The sequence below is a fragment of the Aethalodelphis obliquidens genome, unplaced genomic scaffold, assembly GCF_003676395.1.
Source record: "Aethalodelphis obliquidens isolate GAN/ISIS:26980383/991018 unplaced genomic scaffold, ASM367639v1 scaffold90, whole genome shotgun sequence".
In the NCBI taxonomy this organism is placed as follows: Eukaryota; Metazoa; Chordata; class Mammalia; order Artiodactyla; family Delphinidae; genus Aethalodelphis; species Aethalodelphis obliquidens.
In genome coordinates, this window is record NW_020838034.1 from 2,306,270 (window position 1) to 2,326,376 (window position 20,107).

The 20,107-nt window shown below is 49.3% G+C and overlaps 1 protein-coding gene across 3 annotated transcripts; it reads right to left on the reverse strand.

The window, feature by feature from the left end:
- Nucleotides 1-4,664: 4,664 nt before the first annotated feature.
- On the reverse strand, nucleotides 4,665-19,623 carry UBQLN4 (ubiquilin 4). 3 transcript variants are annotated; one of them, XM_027095401.1, is made up of 11 exons: nucleotides 19,403-19,623; nucleotides 17,731-17,882; nucleotides 17,125-17,342; nucleotides 16,064-16,326; nucleotides 14,279-14,437; nucleotides 10,340-10,565; nucleotides 9,129-9,268; nucleotides 8,562-8,645; nucleotides 8,282-8,397; nucleotides 7,897-8,083; nucleotides 4,665-6,528 (listed from the first exon to the last, which is right to left on the reverse strand). In XM_027095401.1, exons 1-11 carry the CDS (start codon nucleotides 19,508-19,510, stop codon nucleotides 6,376-6,378), a joined length of 1,806 nt encoding a protein of 601 aa, XP_026951202.1. In that variant the 5' UTR covers nucleotides 19,511-19,623; the 3' UTR covers nucleotides 4,665-6,375. The 3 variants fall into 3 exon arrangements, with proteins under 3 accessions (XP_026951202.1, XP_026951203.1, XP_026951204.1); XM_027095402.1 differs by lacking the exon at nucleotides 8,562-8,645 and having other exon boundaries at nucleotides 19,403-19,510; XM_027095403.1 differs by lacking the exon at nucleotides 4,665-6,528 and having other exon boundaries at nucleotides 7,903-8,120; nucleotides 19,403-19,510.
- Between the last annotated feature and the right edge of the window lie 484 nt (nucleotides 19,624-20,107).

Consider the following 20,107-nt stretch of genomic DNA (forward strand, 5'->3'; position numbering starts at 1 on the left):
TTATTTATTTTTAACTTTGGCTGCGTTGGGTCTTCGTTGCTGCGTGCAGGCTCTCTCTAGTTGCAGAGAGTGGGGGCTCCTCTTGTTGTGGAGCACAGGCTCTAGGCACGCGCGCGGGCTTTAGTTGTGGCATGTGAGCTCAGTAGCTGTGAGCTCGTGGGCTGCAGAGCGCAGGCTCCATAGCCGTGGCGCCTGGGCTTAGCTGCTCCGCAGCATGTGGGATCATCCCAGACCAGGGCTCGAACCCGTGTCCCCTGCATTGGCAGGCGGACTCCCAACCACTGTGCCACCAGGGAAGTCCGAAAAGTCCCCTTTTTTAAAAGGGACAAGTCTAATTGGGCTAGGGGCCCACCCTACTCCAGTATAACCTTAATTAATTTCATCTGCAATGACCCTCTTTCCACATAAGGTTACATTCCAAGGTACTGAGAGTTAGGACTTTAACATATGAATTTTTGAGGGACACAATCCAACCTATAACACACTGTTACTTTACTTACTATCAAAACGTTTTAACATGCTGCCAATTAAACTATGACTCAATACCAGGAAACCAACAGATTAAAAAACAAAACAAAACTTCCTTTCAGAGTTGTTAAAATGTGAAAAAATCTGTATCTTAGAATGAATTAACATCGATATTTTTTCCCTGCCTATTCTATCAATTACAGAGAGAGGTATTCAAATCTACAATTGAGGGTTTTTCTAATTCTCTTCAAAGTGCTCTCAATTTTTTTCTTTTTATATATTGAGGCCATGTTATTAGATGCATAAATATTTAGGATTATTATATTTTCTGGTGAATTTTACCTTTTATCATTATGAATTAACTCTTTTTGTCTTTTTTAAAAATTTTATTTATTTTTTATTTTTATTTATGGCTGTGTTGGGTCTTTGTTGCTGCGCGCGGGCTTTCTCTAGTTGCGGTGAGTGGGGGATACTGTTCGTTGTGGTGCGCGGGCTTCTCACTGCACTGGCTTCTCTTGTTGCAGAGCACGGGCTCTAGGTGCGCAGGCTTCAGTAGTTGTGGCACGCAGCCTCAGTAGTTGTGGCACGCGAGCTCTAGAGTGCAGGCTCAGTAGTTGCGGCGCATGGGCTTCCTTGCTCTGCGGTATGTGGGATCTTCCTGGACCAGGGCTCGAACCCGTGTCCCCTGCATTGGCAGGCAGATTCTTAACCACTGCGCCACCAGGGAAGCCCAACTCTTTATCTCTTAGTGTTAATTTCTGCCTGAAATTCTAGCTGGTCTATTATTAATATAGCTATCCTAGTTTTCTTCTGGTTTGTGTTTGTACAGTTTATCTTTTTCCAAACTTTTACTTTCAATCTTTCTGTTTTCTTATGTTCTGTAAATGTCTTATTGTCAGCATACTGTTAGGCTGTTGCCCTCACCCCCAGCTCCACCCACTGGGGAATTCAGAATGTTTCACTTAAAAGGGAGTGATTAAAACTAGTCCCTTGCCATGCTTCTCTGGGACACGAGCTTCTCTTTGAGGCTGGGCCATAACCCTCCTCCCCCATCACTCTGCAGACAGGGCTATGTCCCAGGAGGTGGCGAGGTCTCTGGGACCAAAAAGCACAAAGCAGCTGGCCTGTGACCCACCCACCATGGCCCCTGTGAGTGCCCCTGGGGTGTCTTGACCCCTGCTCAGGCTCAGGGAAGGCTCAGTGCCTCACCTCCTTCCAGAGGTGGGCCACCAGTGGGCCCAGGGCCTCCTGGATTTGGCTTCTGGGTCCCCAGTAGATGTAGGGTGGGGTATGGATTGGGCTGTCCTGCAGGCTCACATCAGAGCCTCCATTTGCAAGATCTTCAGAGCCTTGTAGTTAGATTTTTATTTTATTGATCCAGGCTGACAATCTTTGACTTTTTTTTTTTAATAAATTTTATTTATTTATTTTTTGGCTATGTTGCGTCTTCACTGCTGCGTACCCTGCTTATGTACAGTTTCTTTTGCCTTTAGTCTTATAGATTCCACTAATTTGCAAGTTACTTAGGTAACAACTTACCACCCATCCTTCAGTGAAGTTATTCCGTGAATTTGTAGTATAGTTAGATTCTCTGGTTACATTCATTTCATCCTGGGATCCCCTGACTTCCCTTTTTTTTTTTGGCCTCACCATGCGGCATGTGGAACATCCCCGACCAGAGATTGAACCCAAGCCCCCTGCAGTGGAAGCTCGGAGTCTTAAGCCCTGGACCACCAGGGAAGTCCTATATGGTTTTTTTTAGTTTGCATATATTAATGTTTACTCTTTGTGTAGTAAAGTTCTATGGGTTTTGGCAAATGCATATTGTTGGGTATCCAACATTACAGGATCAAACAGAATAGTCTCACCATCCTAGAAAATCTCTTGTACTTCTTGACATGTTTGGGTTTTTTTTTCCCCTTGTCTTGTTTTTGAAAGGTAATTTTTATCTTATTTTCCCCCGTATTAGTTTGGTAGTTATACATTGTTTTTCTGTTTAGTGGTTTAGCAAAACATTCATCCTTGCCTTACCAACGCCTAACATTAACTGACACTTTACTTTCTACCAGCACAATGCGAAGACCTTAGTATACTCCAACTCCATTTACCACTGCCTTTCTGACTCCTATGCTGGTGTGTGACACACTTTAATTCCTCGTCTATACATTTTAACACCATGAGACTTTATCATCTTTGTTTTACAGTCAATGTTTATTTAGATTTACATACATATTTACCACTTTCATTGTTCCTCCTTTTATTTATTTTTTCCTTTTTATTATGACTGAAGATTAATTACCCTTTGGAATTTCCCTTAATGTGAGACTGCTGGTGGTGGACTGTTTTTGTCTGAAAATATTTTTATTTTACTTTCATTTTTGAAAGATATTTTCACTGGGCAGCTACCTTCTTTAAGCACAGGGAAGATGGCATTCCCTCCTCTGTCTTCCAGTTTTGCTGTTGAGATGTAAGTAGTAGTCTGTTGCTCCTTTGAGGATAAACTATCTTTATTCCTTAGGTGCTTTAAAATATTTTTTTTTTGCTTTTGCCTTTTTGCAGAGTGCAAGTTTAATTCATTGGGCTTCCTGAATCTGTGACTTGATGGATGTTTTCATCAGTTATAGATAATTCTGACACTATTTCTTCAGATTGCTTTTTCCCCTTTCTCTCTTCTCCTTGGACTCCAATTAAGCATAATTTAGCCCAACTTACTGTCTCTTCTGTATTTTCCATCCTCTTATTTTTCCAAGGTTCATTCTGTTTCTATAATTGACCAGTTCTCTCCTTAGCTATGTCTAATCTGCTATTAAACCCATCTATTGAGACCTTAATTTCATTTATTTTATTTTTCTAGCTAAAATTTCTATTTGGTCCTTTTCCAGTTGTGCTATGTCTGTTTGTGTTGTTTCAGGTCTCTGCTGAAATTTCCAAGCCTCGCTTTTATCTTCTTGAAATACGAAGCAGTTGTTTTCATTTCTGTATAACTCCAATATACGGAATTGTCCATTTGTTGTCTCTCATTTCCTTGTTTTTGGTCTGTCATTTGCTTGCTTTCGTTTTCATTGCCTTATTTCTTCAAGAGCTCGACTAATTGACTAATTCTTATTGTGGCTGATGTTATATTTGAAAAATTATTAATTATAATACTTTTGAGGTCTAGATTGTTGTTAAGTTCCTTGAGATTTCTGCTTGCTTCTACCAAGTATCTGGAGATGCTAGCAATCTGGGATCATCTTATTCCAAGTTTGAGACTTGAGAATTTCTGGACCACCCAGAATGTTGGGACACTAGGCTGCAGAATATGAGGACTGGTTTACTTCCGATTCATCCTTAGGGGTTCTTAGTCCAAGTGGATCTTTACCAGCATCGCTATCTTTAGCTGTCCCCAGATTCCAATTTTTTGTTCCTCTAGCTCCTAATCCTTCAAGGCCCTCAAAACCACAGCTTAGCCTCTCAGCAGCCTTTTCCCAACTGGAAAAGCCCCCTGGGCAAAGGCAGCCTTTAGGGCCTTCTTTTCTTTCTGGATTCCCAGCCAATCTTGTTAACCCTTTGATTTTTTGATAGTTTTCATATTTAAAATTTCTGAGAGTGCTGGTCTGAAACATCCAGCCTACCACTATCAGAAGTGGAACCTCCCACTCGCTTTATTCTGATATCACAGAGCTCTAATCCATAACCTCACTACACAAAAGATAAAACCGAATACATATGAAAAGACTTCCTTAAATTCACATATTTAGTGGTAGAGCTAGGTTTAGCCTCAGAGCTCAAGACTAATAACTGTTAAACTCCACTTGCATTAGGTCTGGATACAAGGGTTTCTCTTGTTTTGACCTTTTTCCCTGGGGTAAGGAGAGAGCAGTCTTGCCAAAAGATCAGAGGATGGAAGTAAGGACTTAGCCATATTCCCGGCACCTTTCATACATTCTTCTCCCAGCCCTGACCTATGGGGGAGCAGGGGTGGGATCTGATAACTTATGGTCTGGCGATGGGGAGTAGAAGAAAGCAATCCTTCCCATTCCTAAACTACAGATTATAGATATCCCCACGATCAGTTATCCCTTGTTTCTGAACACCTGTGGTAACCGAACCCAACTTCAAATTCCTCTAGATCCCACTTTACAAAAGTCCTCTAAAACCAAGAAGTTGTCTTCAGCCAGCCTCCTCTCCCCCAGAAAACAAACACCAAGACACCCTCACAACAAAGACCACACCATTTATTTACAAAGGCCAGTGTGGGAGTTGGGGGAGGTAGGGAGGGAAAGCCACACAGACATCCTCTCTGGACTGCTTGAGACCCTTTCCCACTTGGAGAAAATTCTGTTCCTCTTGCCTCCATATTCCCAGCAATGGATCCTCCAAGCAGCTGGGCTAAGTAGCAGATAGAGGAGGTGATACGAGCCTCCTCTGTGCTCCAATAGAGCAATGTCCAATTCCAGATCAAAGGCATCATTGCTGCCCTCTCCTTTCCTTCCTCAAATAGAACTTTCTGGCCTGGAGGGAAACAGTGAAAACTCAAAGGGCAGGAGCTAAGACGCCAAAGGTCAGGGGTTCTAGAGGGAAAGACTCCTCCCCTACTATTTCCCGAAGCAATGCGGGGAGGGGTAATAAGGGTGCTGGTCACAGCCCTGACAGCTTCAGAAGAGGTACCCACACTACCCTTGGCTTACCCAGTATCCAGAAGCCCAGGGGATCTAGCTCTCCAGGCTGTATTTATTCCTGACCTAGACTGGCCCTTTTGCCTACTTTTCTCTGGTGGGAGAAAACTCTAAATAAACCAGAAATCGACAAGGGATCCACCCTCCCACTCAACTCACATGCACATGTGTGTGTGCATGCATGCATGCACCCACCCACCCCCACACACACCCACTGCTAAGACAGACCCCAATCCTCTTCATGTCTTTTGAGGGGAGCTTAAATTACTGGTACCTGGAGACACAGACAGGTCCTGGGTTCATGGAAATGTGTGTGTATATATATAAGCATGTGTGTTTGCGGAAACGGAACCAACATAACCCCTTGTGAGCCGTATTGTTTAGCTTCATTGAGCCCTTTTCTTCCACTCAAATTCCGCTAACATCTCTTAAGTCTCCTTTGCCAGGCCTGAGCCTGGACTCTCCGGCCTAAAAGAACTATTAGTTCTTCCATTCCCTAACTGTCAGTTCCAACTTCCAAGTCCTCTACTCAGGCTCTTTCCCTGATTGCCTTCCTCCAGAAAATCTCATTCCCTCCTCCCCTCATTGGGCTGGTCCAGGGCCTGTTAATTCGTGCTCCAAAGGGCTGTGTCTCACCTCTCCCTTCAGACGGGGAGAACAGGCATCTTCCTTCCTCTGGAAGTCCCAACAGACCCCATGAAAAAGTGCTGGGTGAAGTGAACAGAACAGGGGGTGAGGAGGAAAATCACAGCCTGTTTCACCTGCCCCTCCTTCAGAGCATGGAAGTCTAGCATTGGTTAGGCTAGAGGTGGGAAGGGATGGGGGAGAGAAAGAAGGAAGAGTTACCAAAAGTAAACATAAGACAATCAAAACCCTAGTGGTACAGACGGAAGACCCTGTTCCAGTAAAGCAGAGAGTCGGTTCCTCCTTCAGCTCTGCACTGCCACTGAGAAGTCTGAAGGTTGCAAAGGTGAAGGCGGGGAGGGCCAAGGAGGAGGGGCCAATCAACAAAACTGTGAGAACTGTTTAAATAGCTCTGCTAGAGCAGGACCAGGAGAGAAGGTTCTACAAGAGGTGCAGAAGTAAAACTGGAATTCTCAGAGCTACGGGGCTGGGGCCCACGCCTCTAAAGTCACCCTGCCGTCTGGAGAGGACAAGGGAGAAGACAGAAGGGATGACAAGCTGCAGAGGGTCGGAACCAAACGCTGGCATCAAGGGACAGGACAGGCAGGAGGCATGGGCGGAGGGATTAGGACAGCTGAGAGCCCAGGAGTCTCTCGATAGCTGCGTTGATGTCCCCTCCTGTGGCGATCAGGGCCTGCAGGTTGGCCTCACGATTGATGAAGCCCATGGAGTTGAGCTGCTCCAGCTGCTGCTGAAATCTCACTTCTGGCGTCTGCACCTGGAGGGGACAGGCCTTTTGAAGCGGGCACAGGACCAACGCCAGGGGGCCTATCTGATTCTGAGCGTTTATAATGGTGAGAAGAAGACATCCTCAGAGTCAACCAATGGGGCAGGGGTCGGTGAGCTGCAAACAGAGGCCAAGGAGCCGGCGTCCCAAGTCACTAAACAACTGTGTCATCATAAGACGGGGGGCATCTTTCTCAAGATTTCGAAGTAATGGATAGGCCTAGATCAGCCGATATTCCCAACTGCTTTCCATCAACACTCTGGAGATGTTAACAGGCAATCCAAAAGCCAAATGTTCTGTGGTTGCTAAATACCACCTCCAAACCCCCTCCTTCCTGGCAGTCAACACACACACGGCCATAGTAAAGGTCAGAGAAGGGCCCCAGGAAAGCAAGAACCTGCTAATTGTGTTTAACCAATCAACAAACACGGTTATTTATGAAAGAGAAAGCTTTTCGTTTTTGACACTCCTATAAACATCTCCTGGAAATGTTTTCCCCAAGGCATGTTTAGGAGGCACTAGCCTAGATCATGAACAGAAAACTCAGAGCTGAAAGGAGCACAGCAATCACAGAGGCCCCCAACACGCAGTACAAGAGCCGTTTCCAATGCTCCGTGCTGTTTTTCATCACGGTCCACACAATTTAAGCTGGACTGGGCCTTGGGGATCCCTTCATCCAGCCCCCTCAGTGCCTTGCACAGAGCTGGGCACACTTATATTCCTGTTGAAAGGCTTTTCCCAGATGAGTCACAGAGGCCATAGAAGGGATAAGGGGCTCATCCCTGCTCCTCCCCCAAACCCCAGGCCTTGACTATGTGGCCCACGGCTCTGGTCACCTCACCTCCCAGAATCCTCCTCTCTTGTCACAGAGAGGGAGGCTACTTTAATTATCAAAAGGGTCCTCTGATGTAAGCAGAAATGGTGTAACAGTAGTTAAAGTGTAAATTCTGGAGCCAGCATGCCTCAGTTTGAATTTTAGCTCCATTACTTACTAGATATGCGACTCTGAGCAAGCCAATTAACCTCTCTGGGCTTTAGTTTTCCCCTTTTGTAACACAGAAATAATAATAATAGCTTCCTGGCAAGGCTGTTGTGGAGAATAAAGTAAATGAGCTCTTATACATAAGGCACACAGACCAGCACCCAGCTGACCCAGTAAGTGCCATTACTAGTCTCATCTCCATTTCACAGCTGTGGAAACTAAACTTACGAAGGTCGGTAACTTGCCCAAGGCTAGAAAGTAGCAGACCAGGAACCAAAGCCAGGTCTGGCTGACTCCAAAGCCTGCTCTGCTGTCTCCATTCTACTGCCACCCTGAACACTGCAGGGTCCCAGCGCCAGCCCCGCTGCCCCATGTACCTGTGAGTTTCCACTTCCAGCCAAAAGCTGGATCATCTGCTGCATGAGCTGCTGCTGAGCACTGGAGGCCCCTGTTGGAGAGGATGTGGCTGGCGGGGCTGGCAAGGAGGTGGGGGCCTCAGGCGCAGACCCAGCGTTGCTGCCTGTAGAGGAGGCTGGGGTCCGGGACATCCCAAAAGAGCCAAGGCTGCAGGCAGGAGAGACCGAGAGGTGGGAGATGGCCTCTGAGAAAGGGATGGCAATGTGAGATCCAGAAGGAAAAGCAGTTGGAAGGAACAGGAAAAAGACCCTCAGAGACACAAGGGCTGCTCAGAGAGTGGCAGAGAAAGGGGTTGAGGGGGAGGACTAGCCAGAACCTTGCTGCCCACCTGCCACCGACCCTCACCTGGGTACCAGTCCGGGGGCCTCGGTCTGCAAGGTCTGCAGTCCCTGCTGGATCTGCAGCAGCGCCTGCATGGCTCGGGGATTGGTAAGAATGGAGAGTGACTCCGGGTTCTGCATCTGGTGGGAAACAGCAGAGAAAGGCAACAGGAGGTACCAGGAGACAGGAGGCAGCCTAGACCCTGAGTCCAGAGCCAAGCACGGCCCCTCCTTTAAGTTCCACCCACTGGGCCTCGGGGTCTACCCCGGCCCTCAACCTCCGCCCGTCTAGGCTCCTCACTCACCTGCTGCAGGAAGACTGGGAGCTGCAGGCGGAGCTGCTCCTGCAGCTGGGGGTTCCCCGCGAAGAGCGGCACGTTCACCATCATCTGCCAGGGTGAAGGCAGTAGGGGAGGCCTGGGCCTACCCACCCCCAGAATGCCCCCACGGCCTCATCTCCCTTGGCACCCCCTCCACTGCAGGAAATCTGGCCAGCTTTTCCAAGGCTCTCAAAGTATCCTGAAGGCCTAAGTGGGACAGTGAGAGGAAATGGAACTATACTCTGGACGAGGATGAGTCAGGAGCCAGTCTGACGAGGATGATGACAGCTAACATTTCCGAGTACGTAGGGCTTACTACGTGCCATGCCATGTTCTAAACACTTTATGGTATTAACTCAACGCTCACAACTCTGAGGCAGGAACTATTGTTATTACCATTTTACAGAGGAAACTGGGGTTAAATAACTTGCTTGGCTCACGCAGCTAGGAAGTGGCAGAGCTCAATACAGAAACCCGGCGGTCTGGCTCCAGAGCGTTTTGATCATCGCAAGCAACAGCCCCCAACACACTCCCCTCGTGCCAGTTCCATACCTGAGCAGCAAAGTCGGGGTTCTGGGCAAGCGTTTGCATCATGCTGCGCATGTAAGGGGCTGAGATCACATTCTGCATCAGCTGGGGGTTCTCAGAGATCTGCTGGAGGAGGGCCTGCATTTCCGGGCTGTTGAACATCCCTAGGACAAGAAGGAAAAAACAAGAGAAGAGGGGTCCAGATGGAAACCAGATGCCTCACTTCCATCTACATTACTTCAGGCACTGAGTGGTTACAAAACTCAGAGAGGCCACGGTCAAATGGGCACCCAAGTACTGGGGCGTGGGTCCAAGTCTCTCTTGACTCCGAGGTCATCTCGCCCGGCTTTGTCCTGGCCCCTTCCCCAACTACTCTGCTAAGGACAAGCCAGTTGCAAACTGGATCTGATTCATGCCCCTCTGGACTGTTCCTGCCACAGGTCAGATGTCAGAGTTGGAAAGGATTTGACTAAAGATCATCCAGTTCAATGGTTTTCAAACTTGTCTTAGCAGCAGAGACCCTTTCCTCAAACCAAATCTCACTTGGAAACCAAGTATGTCAGTGGTCTGGTTGGAGCCAGGGCAGGAGGCCTGGAGCCTTTCGCTTTTGGTCTTCCCTCATCCTGGAGATGGGCCAGAGCCCTCAAGACTCAGAAGTAATTTTAAAACCATGGATCAGGTTCAAGTACCTTATTTATGAAATAAGCACATAGAGGGGAAGGGACTTTCCCAATCAAGATGCTCCCCAGGGTACAGAGAAATCAGAGCATCTACCACACATCCCTAGAGCCATATGCATAGTCATAGTCCAGACAAATGGGGCATCTCCCAGGGTTGTGCAGTGCATAACCTGTACCTCTGTACAAGGCAGCTCTGCACATCCCTCTCCCCCAGCCCACAGCTACCTGCCCCCTGATTCCTCTCCCACACCCCATTCCCAGTCTGACCCATTTACTCTGGATAGTACCAGCAGTGTTGAAAGAGCTTAGGAAGTGGGGCCTGGTTTACTCATAAGCCTTTACTTAGGTCACTCCTAGGGACATCAGGACAGGGCCAGAACCAACCCTTACCCTGAGGGGTCGAGCCACTACTCCAGGCTACAGAGCCCCCTCTGTGGCTTCAATACAGTCTCACCTCTGTCTTCAATATTCTGGAGCAGTGTGAACCCCATTCAGTCCTGGGGCAGAGGGACTGCCCTGGTGACCCCACTAAGCTCCTTCCACCCTAGGACATACCTGACCCCAGGCTAGCCGCATTGATCCCAAAGGGGTTCGAGACTGTCGGGTGCACCTGGCTGGTCCCCGATCCTCCGGTGCCCTCCCCACCGGACCCGGGGGCCTGGGAGGTGGGGGGCGAGGGGCTCCAGGGGTTAGGGAGGGGCTCTCGATTCTCAGTCCGCAGAGGCTGGGAGGATGAGCTGTCGGAGTTCCCGGCCAGGGAAGAGAAGGGATTGTTGCCAAACTGGGAGGAGGGAAAGGTTTTGGGTTAAGGACTGAAACAAATCCTTAAGGGCTAGGCCCTTTCTTTCTTCTCACCTAATAGCCTCCCCTTCCCCGGGAAAGGGAGAGAGATCTAAAACCTTGGAGGTCCTCAGGTCAATTTCTAGCCCCACAATGGGCAACTTCACCCTCATCCTGCAGGGTGGGAGCTGCCTGCTGATGACTGGATAACTGAACCCCTCAGATAACTGGAAACGTCACTTCTCCCCTGGTGGCTCTAAATATTTGGTATCTAATCTCCTCTGTGCTCTATAGTATCAATACTTTACACACACCTTTCCCATTGTGTAGTGAGATATTTGTTTTCCTTAGCTCTTAAGGGGCAGAGACGATGTCAGAGTCACCTTTGCACCCCTGGCCCCTGACACTAGTAGGTGCTCAATAGGTAATTATTGGCTTGATGGGAGCTGGCTCTCTACTTCGACCCCGATCTGCCTCTAGCTCTCCCTTTTCCAGCCACCTTGGTCTAAGACTAACTCCACTGAACCCTCTCCCTCACCCCCAGGTCCCCCACGTGGCATTCTGTCCATCCAGGCATGCCACAATGGAGCCCCTTAGTGGGCACACCTCTGGCTGAGCACACCTCTGGCTAAGCACACCTCCCTAGGTCTTCTCCTTCTGTTGCTTCCTCCATGTAATCTCCTCCTTCCCCTCCCTCCCCACAGCCTATCTCCTCAGACTGGCTGCTTCAGCTAAACAGTCCCCCTCAGCACCAGGCCCCCAACTATGTTATCCAGGATCGTCTCAGGGTCTGCACCCCACCATATGGTGGGCTGCCCACGGCAGCACCCACATGTCCTCCCTCTGGACCCGCCAACACCCACGCAGGAGGTACCTGAGCAGCCTCAGCCCCTCCCCACCATGGAGTTTCGTATCTAGTCACTTTTCCTGTTTATTCAAAGTGGGTCGTGGGAACCAGGGTTGACCAAGGACCCTCCTGCTCTGAGCTGTGGTTCCTTCACCCTACCAGATACCTGTTCAGGTAACAGGGATTGCAGGCCAGGGTTCATGCACCACAGTTTCAGTCTTTGTCAACGTTTCAGATTTCCTGTTCAGGTAACTTGCCTAGCACCCAAACCCACCTAGTTCTGGGTCCTGCTTTGCTCTTCCCCATACACCCTAAGGCCTGAATTTCTTTCCCTGAACTCCCAAAAGTTATAATAGCTGCCATTTATTGAGCACCTACTATGTGCCTGACCCATTTATTCTAATGTTTACACTATCCCTCTAATACTCCAGTTCTCAAAGTGTGGTCCTAGGACCCCTGCAAGGTTTACAAGCCATTTTTATAATCCTAAGATGTTATTTGCTTTTTTCACTCTCATTCTCTCATAAGTATTCAGTGGAGTTTTCCAAAGGCTATGTAACATGTGACATTGCAACGGACTGAATGCAGAAGCAGATCTGAGACTCCAGCTGTCTTGTAGTAAGCCAGACATTCAAGAGATCTGCAAAAAAGTCAAACAAGGCCATTCTTTCCTCTAAAGTTTTGTTTTGGAAAATAAAGTTATTTTTCAAAAGAATATGCTATTTATGTTAATGTATAATGGATTGTTATTTTTAAATGAGTTAATAAATAAATTTTTTTTTACTTCTCAGTTTTAATTTCAGATACAGTGAATATCAATAGGCCTAACCCACAAAAACAAAAGCTTCTGGAGTCCTCAATAATTTTTAAGTGTATAAAGGGGTTCAGAGGGGAATTCCCTAGCGGTCTAGTGGTTAGGACTCTGAGCTTCCACTGCAGGGGGCTCGGGTTCAATCCCTGGTTGGGGAACTAAGACTCCCGCATTCCACATGGTGTGGCCAAAAAAAAAAAAATTTTTTTTTTTTAAATTAAACAAAAAATAAATAAAGGGGTCCAGAGACCAAAATGATTGAGAATACTGCTATAACACATTGTCTCCATTTTGCAAATGAGGAAGTGAAGACTCAGGGAGGTTAAGCAACTCACTTAAGATCACACCACTGAAGTATGATGGAGCAGGTATTTGAATCCAGGTTTGTTGATGCCAAACGTTATGTTCTTTTAGTTGAACCAGTGGTTCACACACCTTAGAGTACATCAGAATTAGCTGGGTGCTTGTTATAAAGCCTTGCTCAACTACCTGAATTTTTTTTAACCAGGTACATACATTACTTTGATATACATTTTTAATTAAATACTTATATAAAATTAAACTTAAAATAAATTAAGTTCTTTAAAAACTCACAGTTGATCCCTATAGCACTTTCTAAAATTTGAAAGAGCAATGGCAAGAATAACCAAGAGGATGGTGAAGTATAAGCTGGAAGGGGGGAGGGGAGGTTCACCCTACCTGATGCCCAGACTTAATTAAGACAATGTGGCATCATCGTAGGGACAGGGTCAACAAGGCACACTCATCTGTGGAGACTTGGTGTAGGGCAGAAACGGCATGAACAAGGAATCTGCTGGGATAGCCGGGCCACTCAGGATATGGTGCTTTTTCCTTTCCACAAGGAAGAAGGAATGTGAGGCCCCACCCTCCCACTTGGGTGCTGGTTGGGGATGGTGGGGCATTCAGTCTGTGAAAGTCCATGAAGCTGTACACTTATGATATGTGCACCTTTCTGCAACTATATTATTCTTCAATAAAACATTTTTAGATTTTTTTAAAAAACAAGTTTAAAATTATATGAACAGCATGATACCACTTCTATAAGGTTGAAAATATGCAAAACAAGGCCAGAGATTGTTTATGGATTCATACATAGGTAATTAAAAGAATCGAAATGACAAACACCAACTTCAGGGTGGTAGTTAGCTCCGGAGAGGGAAAGAGAGGTATAAGATGGGGGAGGGGTATGTGAAGGCTGCAATTCTATGTGTAATATCTTATTTGCTACTGTTTAATACGCCTAGGAAAACATACAAAATACTAACAACATTTGTTAACTCTGGGGTGGAAAAGAGGTGGCTGGGAGATGGAAATAGCAGGATCCCTTGTGTGTACTTTTGTTGAGCCTATATACCTTTCTATACTTTTTAAATACCCTTTTGTTTACTTTGTGTAACTTTTGAGTTTTGAAACAGGTAAATGTATACTGTATTTAGTGTAAGCTAAACTTTAAAAAAAGAACCCAAAAAGACACTAAAACTATATATGGCAACATTTTAGGGCCACAAGGATACAAGAGAATGCTATACTTTTTGTATATTTGGAAAGAATTCTTAAAGCCTTTTTTAAAGTGTGTATTCCCAGGACTTGATTCCAGAGATTGACTCAATAAGTAGCTCAAAGGTGGGGACCAGGAATCTCATGGTTAACAAGCTCCCCAGGTGATTCTGATGCAGGTGATCTGTGGACCACACTTGAGACACACTGTGCTAGGGCTGGCTGTTTGACCCCAGGCGTGCCCCACAACCTCTGAGCCCTTGGTGCAAGAAGTTTGTCAGAACAATGTCAAATCCCTTGGATACTACCCATTGCCCACTCCCCTAGGGAACTCTGCTATCTTCTGCCCTAGTGCCTCAGTCCCATGCAAGTTGGACCATCCCTGGCTATGCAGCGTGAGAACCACTTTTAAGCCAAGGCCCACCCTCAGGGGGCTAGGGAAGGAAAGAGGAGCAGACAGCACCTCAGTCTTGCCTGGGTCTGGGGTAGGTAATCCTAAGTCCAGACTGCCCTCCCACAGCCCAGCCCCTGGCCCCACCTGTTCCCGGGCAGCGCTAAACATGGGCTCCTGGATGTCCGTGTACATGCGGCGGAGGGCATTATACCCTCCAGGGATGCTCTCCAGGTTGCTTAGGGCCCGGTCCTGGTTCCGCATCATCTCCTGCATCATGGCTGGATTCCGAGCAAGCTCCATCGTCTGGTGGAAAAGGGAAAGAGAGAGAATGGCCCTGGAACCAGGGGATCACCAAGCTTGGAAAAGAGTGGGCCCTGATGAGGAGGTCTGCATCAGGACCAGGGTCCAGGGCCTAGGAACTGACCCATAGTGGCAGGAAGTAGGGTGAACTGGACTTCCTTCCTCTACTGTCACCTTGGCTCTAACCCTGTCTCCCTATGGGTATTCTGGTTGACTTTTGGGGTACAATGATCCCAGATGGGGTGAGGGGAGCAGTTTCCCTCCCTCAGGTTCAGAGGATCCTCAGAAGTGTCAGGGAGCACAAGGAAGTTGAATAAGAAAGGACATGAGAAAAAAGAAGAAGCAAAAGAGAAAATTAACATCTACTGAGCAGTTACAACATACAGGCACTGGGCTAAGTACTTTACAGAATTCAAATCATTTAATACCCACAATAACCATCCCATGTAGGTATTTCTGTCCCTATTTAGCAGATGAGAAAATAGGCTCAGAGACTCATTGCCTGGGACACACAGCCAGTTAGTGGTGGAGACAGGGTTCAAGGCCAGATTGGTCTGTCTGACCGAGACCAGACTATGGCTTCTGGTAAATGACAAGTTGGGGAGGGAAAGGATTCAAGCTGGGACAATGCTACCAACACCTTCTAGATCTCACCCCAGGTCTTTGGCCTCACTGAATCTTGAGAAACAGGATGGGGGCTTTCTCTTGGGAACCAATGGCTCACTTTCAATAAGGAAGGGGTGACCTATGTCAGCTCTAGGGGATAGCAGTACATAACAGATAAAATGAGCATAGCTGCTTCTTGTTCCCATCCAATTTGGAATGCCTTCCCTGTCCTTCTTCCCAAATTTGCTCCATACTTGCCTCTTCTAAGACACTTTTATGTCTATGATAAGATTCTGATCTCTTATCCCACAATTCGTTCATTTAATAAGTACTTATTGAGTGACTACTATATACCAGGCACTGTTCTAGGCAGTGAACAAAACACTTGCAAATCCTTGCCCTCTGGAACTTATCTTCTGGTGAGTCTAGCACTAGTGTCCACAGCTCTGCTGAGATCGTCTACCCTCGTCCCATCCCCTGGTGGATGGCCACGAGATGGAGCTCCCAAAGACCAACACCAAATCACCTCCCCTGGGTCTCCCTTACCCACCAGGCCCTGTCCAGACACAATGCTCCCCAATCCTCCTATTATCTTTCATTCCCAGACCTTTGTACTTGCTGTCCCTCAGCCCTGAATACTCTTCTCTTTTTCTTCCTCTGGTTCATTCTTCCTCTTTTGGGTCTCTGCTTGGGTGACACTTCCTTTAGGGCCTCCTCTGAGCCCCAGGTAGGATCAGGAGCCCTTCTGTGTGCTTCTAGGGGATACTGTGACTATCTCTATAATAGCACCGACCACACTTTGTTATAACAGCCTGCTTACTTGTCCCACTTCCCTTTGAGACCAGAAGTTCCTGGAAAGCTAGGACTATGTCTTTTCATCACTGTACCCCCAGGGCTCAAAACATGGCTGCTGAATGAATGAATGAATGAACAAGTCAAGGTAGGACAAGGTGGGAAAAGGCCAGGCAGGGCACAGCTGGGCACCAGGTGCCCTCCACAATCCCAACCTTCTCTCAGACCCACCTGCCTCATGAGCTCAGGGTTGTTAAGCATGTGGCTGATCTCGGGGTTCCGCTCCATCAGCTGCTGCATCTGGGGGTTGGCCATGATCATGTGGCGCATCAGGTCGGGGTTAGACATCATGTCCTGGACCAGGGGGTTCTCCATGATCTGTGACAGCATCTCAGGATTGGACATCAGCTGCCTCTGCATCTGCTGCTGCAGCTCCATGAAGTTGGCAGAGCCCAGGCCCAGGCTGCCCAGGCCCAGGATGCCCCCAAAGCCAGCTGGGGGGAGGGGGCAGGGTCACAGTCTGTCACAAGACTCTTCCCCTACCTGGCCAGAGCCACTGAAGTCAAGTCTCCAGGATGGGCCCCTTCTGCTTCTCACATCTCCCTTTTCCAATCATTTCCACAGCCCCAGCCCTGATCCACTGCTGGCAAAGAGATGTGAGCCTACTAGACTGAGACCTCTTTGATGGCCAAGGCTGACAGGCAGGCACAATACTGAGCACAGAGAGGGTAAGCAGTGATGGCCTACTGAATGAGCAAATAAATATTCCCCAACCGGCTACTGTTGGACCCACCTTTTTCCCAAACTCCAATATCTTTACCCAGGGTTCCCCACATCCCCAGCCCCATTTCTCCCCTCACTCTTTTTTTTTTTTTTTTGGCGGTACACGGGCCTCTCACTGCCATGGCCTCTCCCGCCACGGAGCACAGGCTCTGGACGCGCAGGCCCAGCGGCCACGGCTCATGGGCCCAGCCAGCCCGCGGCACGTGGGATCCTCCAGGACCGGGGCACGAACCTGCGCCGCCTGCATCGGCAGGCGGACTCCCAACCACTGCGCCACCAGGGAAGCCCCTCTCCCCTCACTCTTAACATTTTGCCATGCTCTCCTCTTCTGGGAAGCCCTCACAAACTGGTTTCTTCCCCCTCTTGGCTCAAGTACCAATGTCTGGACCCCTATGTCCAGGGGTCCCCAATCCCCATCAAATCAGGAGCAGGGACCATATTTTCCCCTCTTGGTTCTCCCACAATCCACAGCCCAAAACAGGACAGTGCCTTCCACCCTAAAGGCTTACAGAGTATGGATGCAGTGGCACTGGGAGGTCCCTCCCCAGTCCCTGGGGAGGTACCCCCGCCACTGCTCCTTCGGCTTCCACTGCCAGTATCCGAAGTGGCACTGCCAGAAGTGGAGGGCTGAGCAGAAGTGGCGGGTGAAGCAGGCGTGGTGGAGGGCGCTGAGGCTGGGTCTGGAGTGGAAGGGGAAGAAGCAGTGGCAGTAGCCGGATCTTGAACCCTGAGGACAGAAAGAAAAATCCTAGTTGAAGTGAACACAAAAGGGAAGACAATGATTTCTATGTTTGCTGTGCAGGTACAGCCCTAACCCAAGCCACCTCCTAAGCAACCTTGAGGCTGGGGGAGGGTGAGGCTGGGGGCAGTCAGTAAATCAGACAGAGGAAGAGAGGAGCGAGTATCCTCTATCTTCAGGGTATTCAGGGAGAGGTAAATCAGGTTCCCTTCCCCTGCAGATGAGATCACAGGGCTTCCTGGCAATCCATCCAAGAGCCACCTTCCTGGGCCTTGGCATAGGCCTTAGATGTACAGTTGAACAATGGGTGAGAAAGTATCAGATGGGGAAAAAAATGCCCAATCCGAAGCTGGACCTGCTCTTCTCCTGAACTTACTTCTGAGGGGTCTTGATGACCAGATGGACAGTGAGCCCATCCTTGATCCCATGCTGGTTCAGTGTGTCCCCATCCTTGAGGATCTTGCCTGCGAAGATCAGGACCAGCTGATCCTGCTGAGCCTTAAATCTCCGGGAGATTTCCTCTTTGAACTGTGATCGAGAGGCAAAGGTCACTGTGGAGGCTGCCTGGGCTCCTCCAACCAGGGACCCTGCCTCTTCTTCAAAGCCTCTGCATTCCCTTGCCCCCATCTCTAGTCGTGGGAAGTCCTTTCAGCAGTCCTGACTGCACCCCTCCAGCTGCAATAAGCAGCCCCTTTCTTAACCAAGGAGTGGACCAGTGAGAAGCTCCTCTCAGCTCTACCCCAGGGTCTCCCACCCTAGAAAGCCCTTGCTTCTATCTGCCACTCCTTCTTCAGTCCATCCACCCAGTTTCCTGTGACCATACTACCTGGGCAGTTCTCTCCATCCCAACTCCTTCAACAGCCTTGGGCCCAGGCCCTATCTCCCTTCAGCCTTCTCTTTCCTCTCTTTATTCCCAGAGTTCCTGTAACAACTACAACAAATAGATCCTACTTATAACGGCACTAACTATTCACTAGTTAAGAGTCTAAGTCCCATGAGATACATGTTAATTATTATCTCCATTTTAAAGATGAGAAAACTGAGGATCAGAACAATTAGGTAACTGGCACTGGGCAGACTGGAACTCAGGTCTTGACATCAAAGCCCCAGGCTCTTAACCAAATACATGGGGCCACTCAGTTAGGACTGATTTCAAATTCAGCTTTGCAGGCAAAAATTATTTAAATTCTGGAATGTAGTCATTTTATAAGGTGGGAGAGGGGCAATGACGGCACTAAAGGCTGGCTTGGGGGAGAGTTAGACTCCCCAAATCTATCAGCAACACCCCTATCAACCCAACCAAATCAAACCCACACTCTAAGTAAAAAGAGTGCACTTGTTAAGCAAAGGCAGCTTCCAGATCCCTCCCTTCCAACCAGACGCCTATCTTAAGCCCCGCCTCTGTGAAATTCTGGAGCAGCCACAGGGGGGTGGTGAACACAGGCAATATTCCCTCATTCACTCATTCAACACATTTTTATTGAGCACCTACTGCACACTGTGTAAATCCCAGAGGGGCTGAGAATCAAATGTAACCACCTTGATTGGAAAGAGTAGGAAACATCCGGGCAGAGGGAAATCCTGCCCGCTGGTCGGGCGTGAGAATGCTGGGCGTTCTCTGAGGCGCACAGTAGCAGCCCGGAGCTCTCCCCAACCTGCGCCTCCCGCCCGCTCAGCTCCTTGCCCGGCCCCCACTCTGACTCGGCGCCTCGAACCCCGACCAGTAACTGGGGCGAATACTCCCCTCAAACCCAGGGTCCTTCCCCCTTCCCTGTGCAAGGTGTTCTCTTCGCACTCTCCACCACGCCCCCAGCCCAGGCCACAAGGCAAATCCCCGGCCTCCCTTCCCCAACACGCGCCACGCTCCCCCAGACCACCCCCGCAGGACGCCCCCTACCCTCCCGCCCTTCCCTTCCGCTCCTCCGAGTGCGTGCTGGGCCCCCGCCCTCCTCTCCCCGGCCCTCCCGTACACCGCACCGTCTCAGAGCCACCCCCCTCTTCGCAGACCCCTCCTCCGCGCTCACCCCCACCCCCGCCACCCGTACTACCTCTTTGACCGAGGCTCGATCGCAGATCACAATTTCCTCCTTGTCCTTGGGGGTCTTGACGGTGACCCGAATGGGGGGCCTCGTCTCGGCCCCGCTCGGCTCCGCCATGCCGCCGCCGCCACCCGGCCGCCCGCCAGCCCGCCCCGGCTCCTCCTTCTCCCCGCCCGGCCGGCCGTCCGGGCTCGGCTCCGGCGCCTCCAACACTCCCCTCTCCCCTCCCCTTCCCAAGGTTTCACCGCCCCCTCCGGACCAGCCTCAGCCACAGCGCCCCGGGCGGACTGGGGGGGGCCACTGCAGCGGGGTCCGCCCAGGACTGAGCCCGGGGTCCGGCAGCTTTGACAGGGCCTTGCTGGGTTGCGGCCCCCGAGGGGTTCGGGGCGGAGGCGGGGCGTGTCCGTCACTGCGGGACGGGGGCCGAACTAGCCCGCCCGAGCCGAGTTGAAGTCCACCCGGGCCCAAAGCTGCCCCCGCCCCTCTGCGGGTTAAGTCCCGTTCCGGGACAAAGGACTTTCTGTGTCGCCGCTTTATCTCCGTTCCCTGTGATAACTGGTCTTTCTCGGGAAGCGCAAATTCTTTCTAGGCCTGAGACCTCTCCCGACTTTGAGGTTGAATTTTCCCACTTCTGGATGTCCACCTAAAACCTTGTCTCTAGGATTGACTTTATTCCCCTGAGAGTAGTGGCCTGCCCGAAGTCTATTAAGTACA

What these genes read in the sequence shown, in the direction of transcription:
- UBQLN4 (XM_027095401.1), bottom strand. Translation starts at nt 19,510, where the DNA reads ATGGCGGAGCCGAGCGGGGCCGAGACGAGGCCCCCCATTCGGGTCACC. An exon ending in ACCCTGAGCTCATGAGGCAG is followed by an intron (nt 14,438 to 16,063) that starts GTGGGTCTGAGA and finishes CTTTTCCACCAG; the next exon opens with ACGATGGAGCTTGCTCGGAA. An exon ending in CTGGAAGTGGAAACTCACAG is followed by an intron (nt 6,529 to 7,896) that starts GTACATGGGGCA and finishes TGTCCCCTCCAG; the next exon opens with GTGCAGACGCCAGAAGTGAG.